The 18,970-nt window shown below is 44.9% G+C and overlaps 1 protein-coding gene across 4 annotated transcripts in view; it reads right to left on the minus strand.

Annotated features, from left to right (window-relative positions):
• Positions 1-13,238, minus strand: part of IDE (insulin degrading enzyme) — a 90,925-nt gene extending 77,687 nt beyond the window's left edge. The window contains exon 1 of one of the 4 annotated variants that reach the window (XM_073685241.1): positions 13,081-13,238. In XM_073685241.1, coding sequence (XP_073541342.1) covers positions 13,081-13,154 — 74 coding nt within the window. In that variant the 5' untranslated portion in view covers positions 13,155-13,238. Of the gene's footprint in view, positions 1-12,962; positions 12,983-13,016 lie in introns of those variants that run through there. The other 3 variants (XM_073685240.1, XM_073685242.1, XM_073685243.1) reach the window with 3 other exon arrangements.
• Between the last annotated feature and the right edge of the window lie 5,732 nt (positions 13,239-18,970).

Below are 18,970 nucleotides of genomic sequence, written 5' to 3' on the forward strand. Positions count from 1 at the left end.
TTGGATTTTGTTTTTGCATGTCAGAAATGTTTATTTCTAAATTTTGTGCACTGATATTGGTTTACCTGGTGAAAATAAACAAGTGAGATGGGATTATATTTGTTTTTTATTAAGTTGCCTAATAATTCTGCACAGTAATAGTTACCTGCACACACAGATATCCTCCTAAGATAGCCAAATCTAAAAAAAACCCACTCCAACTTCCAAAAATATTAAGCTTGGATATTTATGAGTCTTTTGGGTTGATTGAGAACATAGTTGTTGATCAATAATAAAAATAATCCTCTAAAATACAACTTGCCTAATAATTCTGCACACAGTGTATATGCGGTGGATTCACATGTACCGACAACAAAAGTGCGACATTAGACCACCGCGTTTTGTATGCAACAAAAATATGCTGCGTCCAGAGCGCTGCTGGTTGCTGTTCGTGGGGACATATTGGCTAACAAACCAGCTGTGAGATGTTAATTATGGCCAGGGAAAAATGTTTGCAAATGGCACCTTCCCAGGCTAAAAATAGCAACTCACAGCAGCCGCATAAATTATATGAATAGAAATGCTAATGAGGATAGGGTGAATGGGACTAGCTAACACCTAGCTCTTTTGTTTGGTGATGACAAGGTGTCAATCAGACCTTTTCATGACCAAACCCAATTAAAGTAAAGAGTTAAATAAAACTCACAAAGAGCAACCACTTTATTTGAATTACAACAGACACATTCTTTGATGATTCAAATTAACCAATATACTCACCCCAGTTCTGATGGTAATCCAAGGTTTAAGCAATGTCCCACCAAATAACTTTATTTAGCTCCAAAAAGAATTCATTGATGTACAAAAACGCTTAAAAAAACCTTGTCAAAAAAGCATGTAAAATAAGCCTGTGTTTTTTCCTGTCAAGGAGATGCAGAAACGCTCAGGACATTTCTGCTTCAAATACGCACCCTCCCCAGGTCCCATACTGAGTATCTGCTGTTGCTCTGTTGTCTGCAGCACTAATCGAACATTGACAGCGCTGCAGTCAGTGATCTCAGCGGCTCCGAGCTGCTTGTGCCTCCAACTTGAGCTGAGTTCAGTGATTGGCTGCAGCGCTTTTGACGTTCATGCTGCTAATAAGGGTATGTGCCCATGGTCAGGAGTTGCTGCGGGTTTGAAGCTGCGTGTTTATGCAGCTTCAAACCCGCTGTCACGGATGTGTCAGAGGTGACAGACGGTCGTCCTGCAGTTGGTTGCAGGAGATCTCTACGTTTGACATTGCAGACAGCTTCTTAGATAAGAGGCTGTCTTTAGGACCAAGCGGCTACCTCCCTCTTGCTAATTAGCTCTCTGGCCTGGGTATATATATATCTGGTGTGTCAGAGGGAGTCGCCGGCTGTAGCCATTTCTACTTGTGAGGCTTAGCAGGAGCAGTACTTCGTCCTCTCTGGAGCTTGAGACCGTGTGCATATTTGGAGCTATCTAAAGCTAAGATATTAGCCATTTCCCCCTGTTTTGTCTTCCCTTGTTGTCTATAGTGTTTAGTGGAGATCGACTAGTGCTCATCTCCTTCCATCCCTTGCCATACGCCAGGGAAAGTAAGGCGAGGCAAGCGTGCGGCGATTGCTGAAGAGGCAATATAGGGACGGTAGTTGAGACAGGGTGACGCTAGACCAGACTAGGAGGTCTCCACTTGCCCCTTTCCCTAGTGTCTGGGCTCCCTTTCCCTTTTCCCTCTGTGTTGCACTAACACCTGGCGTGACACCCGCAGAGGCCAGATGTTACAGCATAGTGGATGGATTGATAGAAATCCCATGTCCGCTATGCGTTTCTGTGCACCTGCGGATCACCCACGGAAACTGACAAAGCGCTTCTTTCAGACATGTAAATTTCTCTTGCGGGTCGGCATGTGGCCTTTTCCCATTGACCAACATCTTCGAGGAAAGTCTGCAAGTGGAAAATAATAAAAAAAAAATAAATTGCGCTGCTCATTTGTGGGCAGAAGCCGCGCGGCTATTGTGCAGCGTTGGGGCTGCAGGCGGCTCCTGACCGTGGCCACATACCCTACAGCAGGTTTTTGTTATGAGACTGCAGCCGGGGAATGAAAACAGGAAAATACCATTAGTGGTATTGTCAAGGATATAATAATAATGAATAATTCCATATCAGTGTGGGTCCAACATCTGAAGCCGCTGTCCGCAGCCGCCACTGAGCTGTCGTCCCCCAAGCCGCCATTACACAGAGGATGGAAATAAATGCTCTGTATGAACACAGTCATGTGCTATCTGCAATAATACGAGGCTTTCAGAAGCTAGTGATTGTACAAATAATTTTTGCTTTTAAGCAAATCCCATGACATTTGAAACCTGTATGACATAAGTAAATGAACCTGTTCGACTAACTATATTGTGTATCATCAGTGATTACAGGCAAAACTACAGGCTCCTGTAAATAAGGACAACAGACTGACATGAGGAAAATCATTGCAACCTAGACAAATCCCAATCAGAAATATCTAACAGGCAGTTTGCTACTAAAAGTCGCTTTTGTCTCGAGGACTATGAATAAAAAACAACTCTGCAGCGTAGGACATAAATAACGGCACAATTCCCCATCGTACGCCACCATTATTCCAAACTGAGCGAGCGTGGAAGCGATCTGCCATCTGTTTTATAAAAAGCTCAGGACAGTGAAGAAACTTGTAAGAACACATAGCGAGCCCTACCAGGAGCAAAATGCAATGGGGCAACGGTAGAGAAGACACGGACAGCACATCCAAAAATAATCATACAATGATCTAATGCCACTAGGCAAAAATATACAAAACTGAACATGGTTTAACATTCTGATCAGACTGTATGAAGCCACTACCACGTCACGCTGAACCTCTCAGCCTTTTTTACATCTATTCACCTGGTGTTGGTGCTGTGTGGCGGACACTGTTGCTGTGGTTTTGGGCCTGTGGGGTGCTGTGGCCTGGAGTCACGGGGACTCAGCCTTTGCAGCATGGGTGTGGTGAGGCACCAGGCCGCCCGTCCTTCTGGTGCACGGTCACTGTGATGGTGGTTTGTGCACAGAGCCATGCATTTTTACCCACAGAGGTTCACCGTGACGTGACAGTGGGCTTCATACAGTCAGATCACAATGTTAAACTAAGAACCTCCTAGTACATTTTTGCCTATCGGCATTAGATCATTGTATGATTTTTGGATGTGTGATCCAGGTCTTCTCTACAGTTCTCGCATATTGCCATGAGAGCCACACTCCAGGGGTCTTATAAATCTGGACTAATTTAGTGGATTAAGAAAATAGAAATGTGTGCGCATTTTTGTACACTTAAAGAAGATGTCCATTACTTTTTTATTATCCCCTCAATGTATTCCTCCGGGGCCCATAAGGGTTTTTGTAAATACCTTTCGTTGCAGTTCTTGCCTGTAAGCGGCGCTATCGGCATCAGGTGACCCGCCACTGATGTCATGTCAAGTGAGGCATGACATCAGTGACGCAGTCCCCACTGGGCGGGGTTACCCCGCGCGTCACACCCAGCATCCACCGCGCGCTTTCCCAGTGAGTGAGGACAGGGAGAGCGCGCCGTGAATGCTGGGTGTAACGCGCAGGGTAACCCCCATATACAGACCAGCGTCCACCGTGGAATGCAGAAGGGAGAGACCCTCGGCTGCATCCGGAACTTGACGTGACATTAGCGGATGTCAGAGCCGGCTGCAGCCGGGGGTCACGTGATGCCTGTGAGCGGCCAGTGATAGCGCCGCTCACAGGCAGTAACTGCAACGCAAGGTATTTACAAAAACCCTTATGGGCCCTGGGAGAATACATTAGGGGGATAATAAAAAGTAGTGGACAACCCCTTAAAGAGAACAAGTCAGGTTCCTCTCCCCCAAGGCCCAGCTCCTTACCAGTATGATACACAGCAACATTCATGTACTTTAATTAAGTGCGTTGAGCGCCAAAACTCTTCAGCTAAGAGCAGCAAAAACAATGGTCTTCATTCTTTATCTGCTCATCTTCTGTCATCTTGTGTTAGCACGAGTCTGCCGCACTCTGCATAGGTAGCGAGTAGGATGGCAAAGCTCGCTTCATTATAAGGAGCTTTGATCTCAGTTGCTACCTATGCAGAGCGCAGCAACCAATGACAAACTCCTCTCAGCTGCAGCGCTCTGCATAACAAGTGCGGTGGGGAGCTGATGCAGCACTTGCAGGTGCCAATAATTTGATAGCGGGGGTGCAAAAATTGCCACAGACGCACAAAACACTGGGCAGGGCATCTATTCCTCTAAACTAAATTGGGTCATCAGTTTCATTAAAAGAAGCACTCCTCCTCCTCCTCCCATCAAAGATTTTACCCTCTTAATATATTGCAATCATCACATTATATATCACCGTGCACATACAATTGTTAATTTTGTCATTCTACCCAGATAATTCTTCTCTTTTCTCTGCTCCATGTAGAAACAGGAAGTCTCTTGTCCCTGCATTTATCATCCCCCTCTTCAAGTCTTAAGCTATGTGCCCACGATGCAGAAATGCTGCATATTTTTTCCGCTTCTCCCTGGCATGCGGATTTTACATGCGTTTTTCCCACCAGGTAGAAGCGTTTGTCAAGCGTTTTTGCATGCATTTCTGCATGCGGGTTGACAAGCGCTTTTCTAGGCGATTTTAGCATCACTTGGAAAGTGCTTGACAACTTGTTCACACTATATAAATCCATGCAGCCGGCATGGATTTATAGTAGTGTGACTAAGTTAATAAAAAAAAAAGGAATAAGAATGGTAAAAAATAAAGATTATGCTCACCTTCCGATGTCCTCCCGATGTTTTCTCTGCTGCGTCCGGTGTCTTGGGCGGCTCGCGGAGGTGTGAAGGACCTGCTGTGACGTCATGGAGTCATGTGACAGGTCCTTCACAACAACACGACCCATACAGCAGACCAGACAGAGGGGAGAAAACACCGGGAGGACATCGGAAGGCGAGTATAATCTTTGTTTTTTATTTTCAATACTTTTTTTTTTTCTTTTACAGTTTCTATGGTACCCAGGTCTGGATGAGAGTCTCCTCTTCTCCAGGCCTGGGTACCATCCGCACATTGAACCATGTGATATCCGCATGTGCAGATGTAGTTCCAGCAGGGGACAATGCGGAGAGTAGTATTCTGCTCCCACTGTGTCCAAAACCTGTAAGAATAAGAATAAAAAAATCCTTATACTCATCTGTCCAAAGTGTCCCCCACTGTAACTCATCTGACGGTCACGCAGAGGAGCTGAGGAGAATGAGCGAGCCCCTGAGCTCACTGAGTGACAGGACACTGCTCGCTGGAGCGCATCATTCTCCTCAGCGATTGCGGTCACATGGATTACAGCGTGGGACACTTTGGACAGGTGAGTGTAAGGATTTTTTTAAATTTATTCTTATTTTTTACACCAGGACACAGCGGGAGCAGAATACTAATCTCAACATTGTCCCCTGCTGGTGCTGATCGCAGCGACGACAGGGGACAATGAAGAGGGCAGCGTTCAGCACCCGTCGCTTGGGAACGGCACTAAATGTACACTGATTCCCAGGCGCAGGTACAGTACAGACCAAAAGTTTGGACACACCTTCTCATTTAAAGATTTTTCTATATTTTCATGACTTTGAAAATTGTACATTCACACCGAAGGCATCAAAACTATGAATTAACACATGTGGAATTATATACTTAACAAAAAAGTGTGAAACAACTGAAAATATGTCTTATATTCTAGGTTCTTCAAAGTAGCCACCTTTTGCTTTGATGACTGCTTTGCACATGGCATTCTCTTGATGAGCTTCAAGAGGTAGTCACCGGAAATGGTCTTCCAACAATCTTGAAGGAGTTCCCAGAGATGCTTAGCACTTGTTGGCCCTTTTGCCTTCACTCTGCGGTCCAGCTCACCCCAAACCATCTCGATTGGGTTCAGGTCTGGTGACTGTGGAGGTCAGGTCATCTGGCGTAGCACCCCATCACTCTCCTCCTTGGTCAAATAGCCCTTACACAACCTAGAGGTGTGTTTGGGGTCATTGTCCTGTTGAAAAAAATGATGGTCCAACTAAACGCAAACCGGATGGAATAGCAAGCTGCTGCAAGATGCTGTGGTAGCCATGCTGGTTCAGTATGCCTTCAGTTTTGAATAAATCCCCAACAGTGTCACCAGTAAAGCACTCCCACACCATCACACCTCCTCCTCCATGCTTCACGGTGGGAACCAGGCATGTAGAGTCCATCCGTTCACCTTTTCTGTGTCGCACAAAGACACGGTGGTTGGAACCAAAGATCTCAAATTTGGACTCATCAGACCAAAGCACAGATTTCGACTGGTCTAATGTCCATTCCTTGTGTTCTTTATCCCAAACAAGTCTCTTCTGCTTGTTGCCTGTCCTTAGCAGTGGTTTCCTAGCAGCTATTTTACCATGAAGGCCTGCTGCACAAAGTCTCCTCTTAACAGTTGTTGAAGAGAGGTGTCTGCTGCTAGAACTCTGTGTGGTATTGACCTGGTCTCTAAGCTGAGCTGCTGTTAACCTGCGATTTCTGAGGCTGGCGACTCGGATAAACTTATCCTCAGAAGCAGAGGTGACTCTTGGTCTTCCTTTCCTGGGGCGGTCCTCATGTGAGCCACTTTCTTTGTAGGCTTGATGGTTTTTGCAACTGCACTTGGGGACACTTTCAAAGTTTGCCCAATTTTTCGCACTGACTGACCTTCATTTCTTAAAGTAATGATGGCCACTCGTTTTTCTTTACTTAGAATTTGTATTATGGCAAGAAAAAAGCAGCTAACAGTCTATTCAGTAGGACTATCAGCTGTGTATCCACCAGACTTCTGCACAACACAATTGATGGGCCCAACCCCATTTATAGGGCAAGAAATCCCACTTATTAAACCTGACAGGGCACACCTGTGAAGTGAAAACCATTTCCGGTGACTACCTCTTGAAGCTCATCAAGAGAATGCCAAGAGTGTGCAAAGTAGTCATCAAAGCAAAAGGTGGCTACTTTGAAGAACCTAGAATATAAGACATATTTTCAGTTGTTTCACACTTTTTTGTTAAGTATATAATTCCACATGTGTTAATTCATAGTTTTGATGCCTTCAGTGTGAATGTACAATTTTCAAAGTCATGAAAATACAGAAAAATCTTTAAATGAGAAGGTGTGTCCAAACTTTTGGTCTGTACTGTACGTGTCACATGGATGTCATCAGTGTACACATGTATGGGATATTTGTGGCCCGTGGCGCGGGTAAAAAATGGACATGTCAGCATGTTTTGCCGACAGACACTCAGTGCGTGGAAACACACTGACAGGGGCACAATTCATTTAAATAGGTCTACGTATGTTAATGTCTACGGTACGTGTGGAAACGGTCATCACGCATACCGGAAATACTGACGTGTGAAAGAGCCAACATCTGCCTACCTATTCATTCACCACCTGAATACATTGATCGTTGGGAGCCTCACCCAGTAGGATGGGGAAGGGGGATCCCTATTTGTAACTGAGAGCATGATCTTTTTCACAGAAAAATGCTTCTACGCTTTAGAAGAGTAATATTACAGCAGCAGATCTTTCCATGTCTGCTGTGTGAATGGGGTTCCACAGAACACCACAGAGGTCCCGTTGGCCTAAGAAGATCCGCAGTCGTATCTAAACGGATCAGAGATTATATTGCTAAGTGTCAGCGTCATACGGAGAAGGGTAAATGTGGCTGCAGCCGGCTGGAGCGCGTCACCTAATCTCTGACAGGTCAGCGGAGAAGCTCCGGTGCTCACTACTGGGTCTGCACGGTGGGATCACAACAGGTTGTGGGTCTTTCCAATGTCCTCACTGACAAATATACACAGCCAAAAAGGCTGAGCGGCGCTGCTGAACCCCTCCAGAACTGCTCCTTTAGGACAAAACATTCCCCACTTTCTCCCTCCTCAATCACTGCCCCCAGGAGCCATGGTATTTTTTCATCAAAGTAGCTATAGGAGGGCTTGTAATTAGTGTGTGATCAGTTGTAATCATCAGTGACACCATTGTGGTGAACATATAACTTATTACCTAGCTTTGTCTAAAAACAGCTGAATTGCTGTGTTTTCTTTCCCTTAGTTTAAATGTTATGCTATCACATACTGTAGACATTTATGTGGATGATTTTGGCCAGTATGGAAAGTTATGAAACGTTGCAAATCACTTAAACCCTTCACAACCTTGCGATTTTCCTCCCCTTCTTCCCAGAGCCATAACTTTTCTTTATTTTTCCGTCAATATGGCCGTATGAGGGCTTGTTTTCTTGCGGGACGCGTTGTACTTTTGAACGACACCATTGATTTTATCATATAGTTTACTGGAAAAACGGGAAAAAAATTCCAAGTGCAGTGAAATTGCAAAAAAAAAAAAAGTGCAATTCCGCAATTGTTGATTGTTTTTTTATTTACCATGTTCATTATATGGGAAAACTGACCTGCCAGTATGATTCCCCAGGTCAGTACGAGTATGCAGATACCTAACATGTATATATATATTTTTTATAATTAAAAGTGGTGAAAAAAAACTTGCAAAATTTGTAAGAAACAAAATTTCACTTATGTCGCCATTTTTCGTGACCTGGGGCTGGGTGCTTGATCGCCCATTATTGCAATTTTATTGCAATGTTGCGACAAAAAAATAAATAAAAAAAATGTAATTCTAGCTTTTTGATTCCCCCCCCCCTCATTACGCCATTTACAGATCGGATTAATTGTTTTTATAATTTTTATAGATTGGACATTTCTGAACCCAGCGATAACAAATGTGTATTTTTTTTTTTCAATGTGGCAATTTAAAAAAAAAAAATATTTTTCTTTTACTACTGACTTTAATAGTCCCCTTAGGAGATTTGAAGCTGCTTCAGCCCTGCTATGTGTAGCAAAAATCATGATCCATGAACGCTATGCTGGCATTCATAGGAGATCTACAATGACAAGCACAGGGGTCTTCTGCAGACTCCACGACAACACATCGGCGCCCCTTGATCACATGACAGGGGCGCAGATGGAGGTGTCTTGTGATGCGCTTCTGGCCGGCGTGTGTTAAATGCCACTGTCAGTGATTGACAGCAGCAATTAACTAGTTAACAGCCAAGAGTGGATCTTGAATCCACCCGCGACTGTAAGAGGCACATGACTGCTGATCAGATCGGCTGTCATGTGCAGGGAAGATGCGGGCTCAGCGCTGGAGCCTACACCAAAGGCAGGGACACGACCTTTGACGTGCCTATACATCAAAGGTCATGAAGGGGGTTAAAAGATTTCTCTTCATTCTTGTAAAAAAAAATAAAAAAATGCATGAAAAAGGGGCAGCATCTGTGTCACTGCGTTTTTCATGGATAGAACTTGCACCCATTATAGTCTATGTGCTGATGGATCGGATGCTGTCTGTTTTTCATGGACTGTTTATTATGAGGAGCTTGAGAAAGAATTTTTTTTTTTTTATCCGAGAAAAACCGATGAAACTTGGACCATACTCATGGAAAAAACGAACGCAGACCAAACTGATGACACTGATCAAAAACACAGAAGAAACTAGGACAGTTTTAGGTGTATGAGAAAAAAACCCAAAACACTGATGTCCGAATAAGCCCCAACTCTGGGGATAAGCTGCTGCACAACATCGAGGAGGAGGCCGACGCTGACCCATCACTGCCATCCTCTGTACTCCAAAGGAGTACATTCAGATATCAATGCAGCTGACAGCAGGCAAATAGACGGGGGAGAAGCCGCAGATTGGAAGTCATACAAGAAAATTTTTACAGGAATAAAGACAATCCAACAATGTGATTTGCAAACTTTCCAAACTGGACAAAAACAACAAAAAAAAAAGTTTACCCTTTGACTAAAGCCTCATTCAGAAGTCCAATTCCAGATCGGCCGCTGCTCTCCTGACCCTGAATTTAACAGCCTCATAAACCTGAAGCAGTCAGGTTCAGGTCAGGAGCGCTGCGGCCGGTCTGTGCATCATGATCTGTACACGGCTTCCATAACACCTCAGCAGGGCCACAGGCTGATCGCCTCCATGCCACATTGCCGCATTGATGCAAAAGGAGCCCCGACCAAGTATTGAGGGCATTTACTGAACATACATTTCAGTAGGACAACATTTCGAATTTTCAAAACATTTTTCAAGCTGTTGTTATAAAGTATTCTAATTTACTGAGATAATGACTTTTGTGTTTTCATTGGCTGTAAGCCATAATCATCACTAACTGAAATAAACACTTGAAATAGATCACTATGTAATGACTTTATATAATATATGAGTGTCACTTTTTGTATTGAACAAATGAAATACATTAACTTTTTGATGATATTCTAATTTAGTGAGAAGCACTTGTATGTACAATACATGCAGCATTTCAGCCGTGAGATACAGTGTATAATGTTACTGCTGGGGCCCAACAGATCCCATTGACTTTCAATGGGGTCAGTTGTGGTTTCCACCAATTTGGCAGGGAGAAAGGCGCTGCAGCATTTTGCCATCAAATCTGCTGCTAAGAGCGATCAGAGCGCAGTTATGCAGTTTCTATACTTCCTCCCCATGTACATAGGGTGATCGGGTGACAGTACGGCAGTCACTAAGCCTCTCATGACTTAGATTTACAGCCCCCCAAAGTAGATAGACATGCGTCGACCAGAAATCAACCATAATGCACAAGTTAGATTGCAAACAACGGCCGAGTGATGAACATAATCATCCAAAACACTGAATGAGCATGTTGGATTTTTTTTTGGACGATTAGAAACAAAAAAATTCAATACAACTGAAGCGTTTTTTTTTGCCGATGAATGTAATCCGTATGACGGCCTACAGAAGCCAACACAAAAGTAATCATGGCGCGCAGAGGAGGCACAGTGCTCTGCTGAGGCGCTGCTGCATGTCATATGAGGTCAGAGGCACGAAGCAACAAGTATGGAGTGGACACTATGTGCAGTGCGGCACCATTATACAAGTAGTACAGGGTCTGGTATAGTGTACACATAATGAGCGCTCAGACCGGACCATTACATACATACACATGACTGGACTATTCTAACACAGCTCTGGACTATTGTACATACATTTAAAGGGGATCTGTCAGCAGGTTTTTGATATCTCACCTGAGAGCAGCATAATGTAGGAAAAGAGAAGCTTAATCCAGTGATGCATCACTTAGTTTACTGGGTGCAGCCGTTCTGACAATCAGAGCTTTTAGATTTAGCAAAGAAGCAGAGCTGAGGAAGTTAACTCCGCCCACACCACGCTCTCCATGTACAAAGTACATAGACAATGAGCTGCTCATCACAGGAGGGGTGGGGTGTTAATCTTAGTGATAAATCCTTCAGTTAGTAAACAACAGCATGCATTCCAACAAGTTACACATCCCAGAATTCTGTGTTTCAGCCTCTATCTCCTGCTGCCTTCAGAGTACACGGCAAAAAGTTGCTGACAGATTCCCTTTAAGAGCTCCGGCCTATTATACACATGACTGTGCTATTATAACACCGGAACAGGGTCTGTTACACACACATTATATGCGCACATTTTTTACATTTTAAAAATTACAAAAAGGAAAATGGTCTGATGCAAAAGTTTGGGCACCCTTGGAGATTTCTGTGCTCCGATAACTTTGACCAAGGTTTCAGGCCTTAATCTGCCTGTTAGGGTTATGGCTTGTTCACTATCATCGTTAGGAAAGGCCAGGTGATGCAAATTTCTCAGCTTTCTAAAAACCCAGCCTCCTCTAACCTTGTGCCAAAAAACAGCAGCCATGGGTTCTTCTAATCAGCTGCCGAGCACTCTGAAAATGGTGGAGGCCCACAAAGCAGGAGAAGGCTATAAGAAGATAGCAAAGCGTTTAAGTTGTGCTTTCCTCAGTTCAAAATGTTATTAAGACATTGCAGTTAACAGAAACAGTGGAGACCAAGATAAGGTCTAGAAGACCAAGCAAAATTTCAGTGAGAGACGCTTGTATGAATGCTAGAGAGGCAAATCAGAGCCCCCGTTTAACTGCAAAAGACCTTCAGAAAGAGTTAGCAGACTCTGGGGTTGTGGTTCATTGTCCTACTGTCAGACACCAGCACAAATATGGCCTTCATGGAAAAGTCATCAGAAGAAAACCTCTTCTGCGCCCTCACCATAAAATACAGCATCAGATGTACGCAAAACAACATCAAAGCAAGCCTGATGCATTTTTGGAAACAAGTCCCAAGGACCAATGAGGTTAAAATAGAGCTCTTTGGCCACAATGATCAAAGGTATGTATGAAGAAAAAAAGGGCACAGAATTTCAGGAAAAGAACATCTCTACAACCACTAAGCATGGGGGAGGATCAATCATTCTTTGAGGTTGTGTTGCTGCCAATGCACGGAGAACATTTCATGGATAGAGGGAAGAAAGTCAATGAAATTTCAACAAATTCCTGATTGAAATATAACACCATCTGTAAAAAGCTGAAGTTGAAAAGAGGATGGTAGATGGATAATGATACTAAACACACGTCAAAATCCACAATAGACAACCTCAAAAGGTGCAAGCTGAAGGTTTTACAATAGCCCTCACAGTCCCCTGATCTGATCATCATTGAAAATCTGTGGCTCAACCTCAAAAGAGCAGCGCATGCAAGACGACCGAGGAATCTCACAGAAGTGGAAGAATTTTCCAAGGAAGAAAGTATGAAAATCCCTCAAACAAGAATTGAAAGACTCTTGGCTACAAGTAGTGTTTACAAGCAAAAGGGGGCGCTACTAGGTACTAACCATCAACTTTTGCATAAGCTCACTTTCCTTTTTGTAAATATATTTATATTTTTTGCCTCAAAGGAAATGTGTCATCTTTAGGCCGTTTAGAGATCATTTCATCTTCAACGTGTGTGTGTGCATGTATACATATATATACACACACACACGTCTCAGTACATGCATGTACACATGTGGCCTCCGGACTCTCACCCACACCTGACGCCGCAGTCGGCCGGCGCTGACTCAGCCCTGTGTCCGGGCGGCACGTACCGGGCTGGGCTCGCAGCGGCGGCGGGTGGAGGGTGCTCTACAGGCCGCTTTCTCACCCTCTTACCCGGCGGCTGTGAGTGGTCGGGACCCCCGGAGGCAGCTGACGAGGAGGAGGAGGCAGCTGGAGCCCTGCAACATGTCCCGGCACCGCCAGCAGAGGAGAGGGGGCGGCCTGTGGAGACGCGGCCCTCCTCCGTCACCCGGCGCTGACCTATGGAGCGGCAACTGCGCCACCACCCCCGCCTCCACACACCTCACAGGGCCGGCCTCCAGCGAGGGCTCCCCGCCTGACACTACTACTTCCTGCCACGGAGTCCCCGCTCTTTCCTGACCAACTGTCCGCGCCGCTGAGGGGATTCCCGGAAAGCGCGCTAGGAGACCCCGCGGACCGAGGCCTACACAGGGCCTGGTGTACCGACACTTACCAGGAGCCGGCGGAGACAGGAGGAGAGGAGGCTGCGCTGCCGCGTGTGTCTTATGCGCCGGAGAGGGCAGGCCTCGGGCTGGTGATTAGTCACCGGCACTCACCTGTCAGCGGCGCCATCACTGAGCTGTCAGCCGGGAGGCAGGAGAAGGCTGGCGGCCATAGCTGATAGCGTGATGGGCAGCTGCTGGCTGGCACCTGTAGACCCCCAACGACTGTTCTCACATATATCACTGGCTGGCACTTGTAGTCCCCCCACGACTGTTCTCACATATATCACTGGCTGGTACTTGTAGTCCCCCCACGACTGTTCTCACATATATCACTGGCCGGTACTTGTAGTCCCCCAAGACTGTTCTCACATATATCACTGGCTGGCACTTGTAGTACCCCCACGAGTGTTCTCACATATATCAATGGCTGGCACTTGTAGTCCCCCCACGAGTGTTCTCACATATATAAATGGCTGGCACTTGTAGTCCCCCCATGACTGGTGTCACATACGTGTAGGGGCACATTCACATCCTCACATGGCCATACAGAGGTTACCATCAGATCTACCGTGCCCCTGACTCGGCTCACCAGAGTCCAATACGTATAACCTCAGGCTCAGCTTGAGCTTCTTTTATGGCCGTATCCATCTTTGAAGTCAAAAACGGCGCCATTGATTCTGACTGTAAAGATGAAGGTGGCCAAAAAAAGGCTGAAAAGTTGCACATTGTGGAATCGGATAATTGATGTTTATGGCTTTGTTAGGGGCAATCCTCTTGCTGTAAGAAGCAGATGATGAATATCACGGCCATAATCTGCTGGGAAAGATGCGGCCTCAGCGGCTGAGTGCCGGCAAAGATGCGGCCTCAGCGGCTGAGTGCCGGCAAAGATGCGGCCTCAGCGGCTGAGTGCCGGCAAAGATGCGGCCTCAGCGGCTGAGTGCCGGCAAAGATGCGGCCTCAGCGGCTGAGTGCCGGCAAAGATGCGGCCTCAGCGGCTGAGTGCCGGCAAAGATGCGGCTGAGTGCCGGCAAAGATGCGGCTGAGTGCCGGCAAAGATGCGGCCTCAGCGGCTGAGTGCCGGCAAAGATGCGGCCTCAGCGGCTGAGTGCCGGCAAAGATGCGGCCTCAGCGGCTGAGTGCCGGCAAAGATGCGGCCTCAGCCTAGATGAAAGTCATGGACCTGGTGTATTACCTTGCTGTACATCAGATGTCAGGAACGGGTTGAAGAGTTCTCAGGTTTTGTCTCAGGAGCCCACCGCTACCTTGAATCTTAGCATCCTATATGGGTGGTGCACTCCTAAAGTTTGACAGTGCAGACCAGCAACATGGAGGAGCCACTGGCCTGAAATAAGTGTTTGAGAACAAAGGCTGCTGGAGCACTGGAGGAGCACAGCTACACTAAAGCCTTTCTGCATCTAAAATCTGTATATATTCTGTATTCATGCTTTTTTATGTGCGTTTTGATGCGAAAAATGCAATTAAACAATTTAATCCATTGGTTTAACCAGCAGATCTAGAAACCTCATTAAAATGATCTGCAAAAAAAAAAAGTGTTCCTGTAACAGAAATTGACAGATTAAAGAGAAAAAAATGCAGCAAATTTCCGTGCAAATTCCACACCAAAAGGAAAAAAATGCAGAATGTGGGTGAGATTAATTTCAATCACATACACTTTGCGGGTAATGTAAAAAGCAGCAAATTTTACATACAGGAAATCCACCCATAAAATCTGCACCAAATATGTATGAACCCAGCCAGAATGGGTATTCCAGCTACGCTCACTTCAGCTCCTGCAGAGGTATTGTGCCCCTGTCCTATTCATTAGAACAGAAAAAATGTACCAAACCTGCTGCTCAATAACCGGCAAATATTTGTACAAGTGACGTCACTAAACCCACTTCCAATGAGATGAGTCTGTGTTTTTAGGCTACTTAAAAAAAATTATACATTTTGCTTTCCAAATGTATCTTGTGGCTTGTTTCATAGACACCACAAGTATAAGGAAATCTGGTTTCCTATTTCTACTTAGATTTCCTGCTGGCCATTTAATGGACCTTTTTGCAGAACTCCCGTCACTATTTTCTTCGGGGACCCTACTTTTGGCTAATGTTACAGGTCAAAACCAAAATAACTTTAGCATCTGACTTTTTTTTTTACTTCATTGTTGTCTTATCCACAACCTGCGTCGAGGCGGACACAGACCCAAGGGGGCCCCTGTGCAAAAACAATATATGGGCTCTTTGCAGACCAATAGCGCAGAATTCCTCCTGATAGGAGGGCTTACTACCATCTCCAATCTATTAGGTCCCGGTGCAACTGAAAAATTGACCACCCTTGCTCTGCATTTAACTACTGGAAGCTTGGATCAACTTACATTTCGGGAACTCACAACTGGTGACAGCCTGCTATATGACCAAAAGATTCATGATAACAATTTCACTTTTTCCCCTTGCCATCCATTAAAGGGGTTTTCACATCTTCTAAAGTGGTGGCATATGCCAATACTATATGATTGGTAGGAGACCAACTTCTGACTTGCACAGGTGCGCTCCCGGCCACCCAGCTGGGCAGTAACTGCAGTCAGCTCCATTTACTTGAATCAAGCTGTTCTGTAGTTGCCAGCAAAACTGTGTGGCCGGGTGCTGCTGAGCTGCGGAAAAACAGTGAGCCGCTACATCACCTTCATTCTCAGGATCAATGGAAGTCCCGGAGGTTTGACCCCCAACCAAAGAAAACTGCTTGTCTTATATGCAGGGTACCGGATGTTCTATACAGGTAGTTTCACATAATTATCGTTGTGCTCAAAAGTTTACATACCCCGTCAGAATTTTTCCTTTCTTGGCCTTGTTTCAGAGAATATGAATGATAACAAAAAAAAATTTCTCCACTCATGGTTATTGGTTGGGTGAAGCCATTTATTGTCAAACTACTGTGTTTTCTCTTTTTAAATCTTAAAGGGAATCTGTCACCCCCCCCCCCCCTGGGCAATATCAGACCTTTACTATGGGCATACAGGTTATAAAAAAGTAAACCTATACTTACCTGTATGGCCCATAGCAAAGGTCTTATTGCAGAGAGATCTGGTTTTGTAAAGTCTGTTTTCCAGAGGCTTGGCATCGGGGGACGCCAAGCAAACCCCTCCTATCTGCTTACTATTCCCCTAAATCATCGCCTCTGTTCTAAATGACCATATTCCCCCCTCCCCTGCACGTCACAGGCCCTGTGACGTGCCCTGCTCTGCCTCCCCTCCAGCGCATGCGCAAAGTTCCGCTCCCAAGGAGAGCGCTTTGTTTCCTTCCGGCCTCGTTTGGCTGCGTATTGCCAGCGGAGCGGAAGTCTCAGTGACTCACCGTCGCTTGCGCAATACAAGACTGCGGCGACAGATTCCCTTTAATGACAACCAAAAACATCCAAATGACGCTGATCAAAAGTTCACATACCCCAGTTCTCATTACCGTGTATTGCCCCCTCTAACATCAATGACAGCTTGAAGTCTTTTGTGGTAGTTGTGGATGAGGTTCTTTATTTGCTCAGATGGTAAAGCTGCCCATTCTTATTGGCAAAAAGCCTCCAGTTCCTGTAAATTCCTTGGCTATCTAGCATGAACTGCGCACTTGAGATCTCCCCACAGTGGCTCAACGATATTGAGGTCAGGAGACTGAGATGGCCACTCCAGAACCTTCACTTTGTTCTGCTGTAGCCAATGACCGGTCAACTTGGCCTTGTATTTAGGATCGTTGTCATGTTGGAACGTCCAAGTACGTCCCATGCGCAGCTTCCAGGCTGATGAGTTAAAATTTTCCTCCAGTATTTGCTAATAACGTGCTGCATTCATCTTTCCTTCAACTTTTACCAAGTTTCCTGTGCCTTTGTACACATCCCCAAAACATTAGCGATCCACCTCCGTGCTTTACTGTAGGAATGGTGTTCCTTTCATCATAGGCCTTGTTGACCTCTCTCCAAATGTAACGATTATGGTTGTGGCCAAAAAGTTAAATTTTGGTCTCATCACTCCAAATTACTTTGATCCAGAAGTTTTGAGGCTTGTCTCTGTGCTGTTTGGCGTATTATAGGCAAGATACTTTGTGGCATTTGCGCAGTAATGGCTTTCTTCTGGTGACTCGACCATGCAGTCCATTTATCTTCAACTGCCTCCTTATAGTGCATCTTGAAACAGCCACACCGCTAGTTTTCAGAGAGTCCTGAATTTCAGCTGATGTTATTTGTGGGTTTTTCTTTGCATCCTGAACAATTTTCTTGGCAGTTGTGGCCGAAATTCTTGTTGGTCTACCTGACCGTGGTTTGGTTTTTACAGAACCCCTGATTTTCCATTTGTTAATCACAGTTTGAACGCTGCTGACTGTCATTATTAATTCCTTGGCTATCTTTTTGTATTCCTTTCCTGTGTTATACAGTTCAACTACCTTTTCCCGTAGATCCGTTGACAATTCTTTTGCTTTCCCCATGACTCACAATCCAGAAACGTCAGTGTCTGGATGAAGGATGCAAGAGTCTGTCTGAATCCCAGAAACTCACTCAGCTTTTATGCACACACACTGATTACAAGCAAACAGGTTACAGGTGAGGATGTTACCTTTAGTAGCCATTAAAATCCATTTGTGTCAAATTCTGTGCTTGTTATCAGGCCAAAATCACCAGGGTATGTGAACTTTTGATCAGGGATCAGAGAAAAAGTTTTTTTGTTATCATTCATATTCTCTGAAACAAGGCCAAGAAAGCAAAAATTCTGTATGTAAACCTTTGAGCACAACTGCACTTGCGGTGTCTGGCATATTTTTTCCACCACTTAATGTGCATTTAACCAATCCATGCATGCAAGTTGATGATCTCATTCTCACCACTGTATTTTTGGTCTGAGTGCTGTTCGCGAAAAGAAACAACACTTGGAGAAAGGGGCAGTGCAGATGAGAGAATCTGCGTGTTTAAACAATCACAGCATCCAAAAGTTTCTTCTGTAAATTGGAAGAGACTCGCCCATTCAAGTCTTCGGGTGCAGAAAAAGAAATCCCATACAAAGCCACAGTAGAGCATCCGTTTCTTACGGATACATTGCAATTTTGTAACATAGGAAACTGTAAATGGTTAATAGCTGCTGCTATAAAAAAAACAAAAACATTATATACAGATGACAAGTGAAAAAAAGTCTGGATGAAACTTTGATACACTCATGTGAACCCGGCCTAGGGAGAAGTCTAGAAGATAACTTGTAGGGTCAGTGAAACTAAAAACTAATTGTGATTGTAGTACTGGGTTATAACACAGGCTATAACCCAGAATAACTGCAAGATTATTATTATAGCGCCATTTATTCCATGACGCTTTACATTTGAAAGGGGTATACATAGCAAACACAATTACAGTAATCATGAAAAATACAAGTCAGCGACTGGTACAGGAGGAGTGAGGACCCTGCCCACGAGGGCTCACACTCTACAAGGGATGGGTGAGGATACAGTAGGTGAGGGTAGAGCTGGTCGTGTAGCAAATGGTGGATCGAGGGGTTACTGTAGGCTTGT

The sequence above is a fragment of the Phyllobates terribilis genome, unplaced genomic scaffold (assembly GCF_046119375.1).
Source record: "Phyllobates terribilis strain yellow unplaced genomic scaffold, ASM4611937v1 Scaffold_5__5_contigs__length_657084704, whole genome shotgun sequence".
Lineage (NCBI taxonomy): Eukaryota > Metazoa > Chordata > Amphibia > Anura > Dendrobatidae > Phyllobates > Phyllobates terribilis.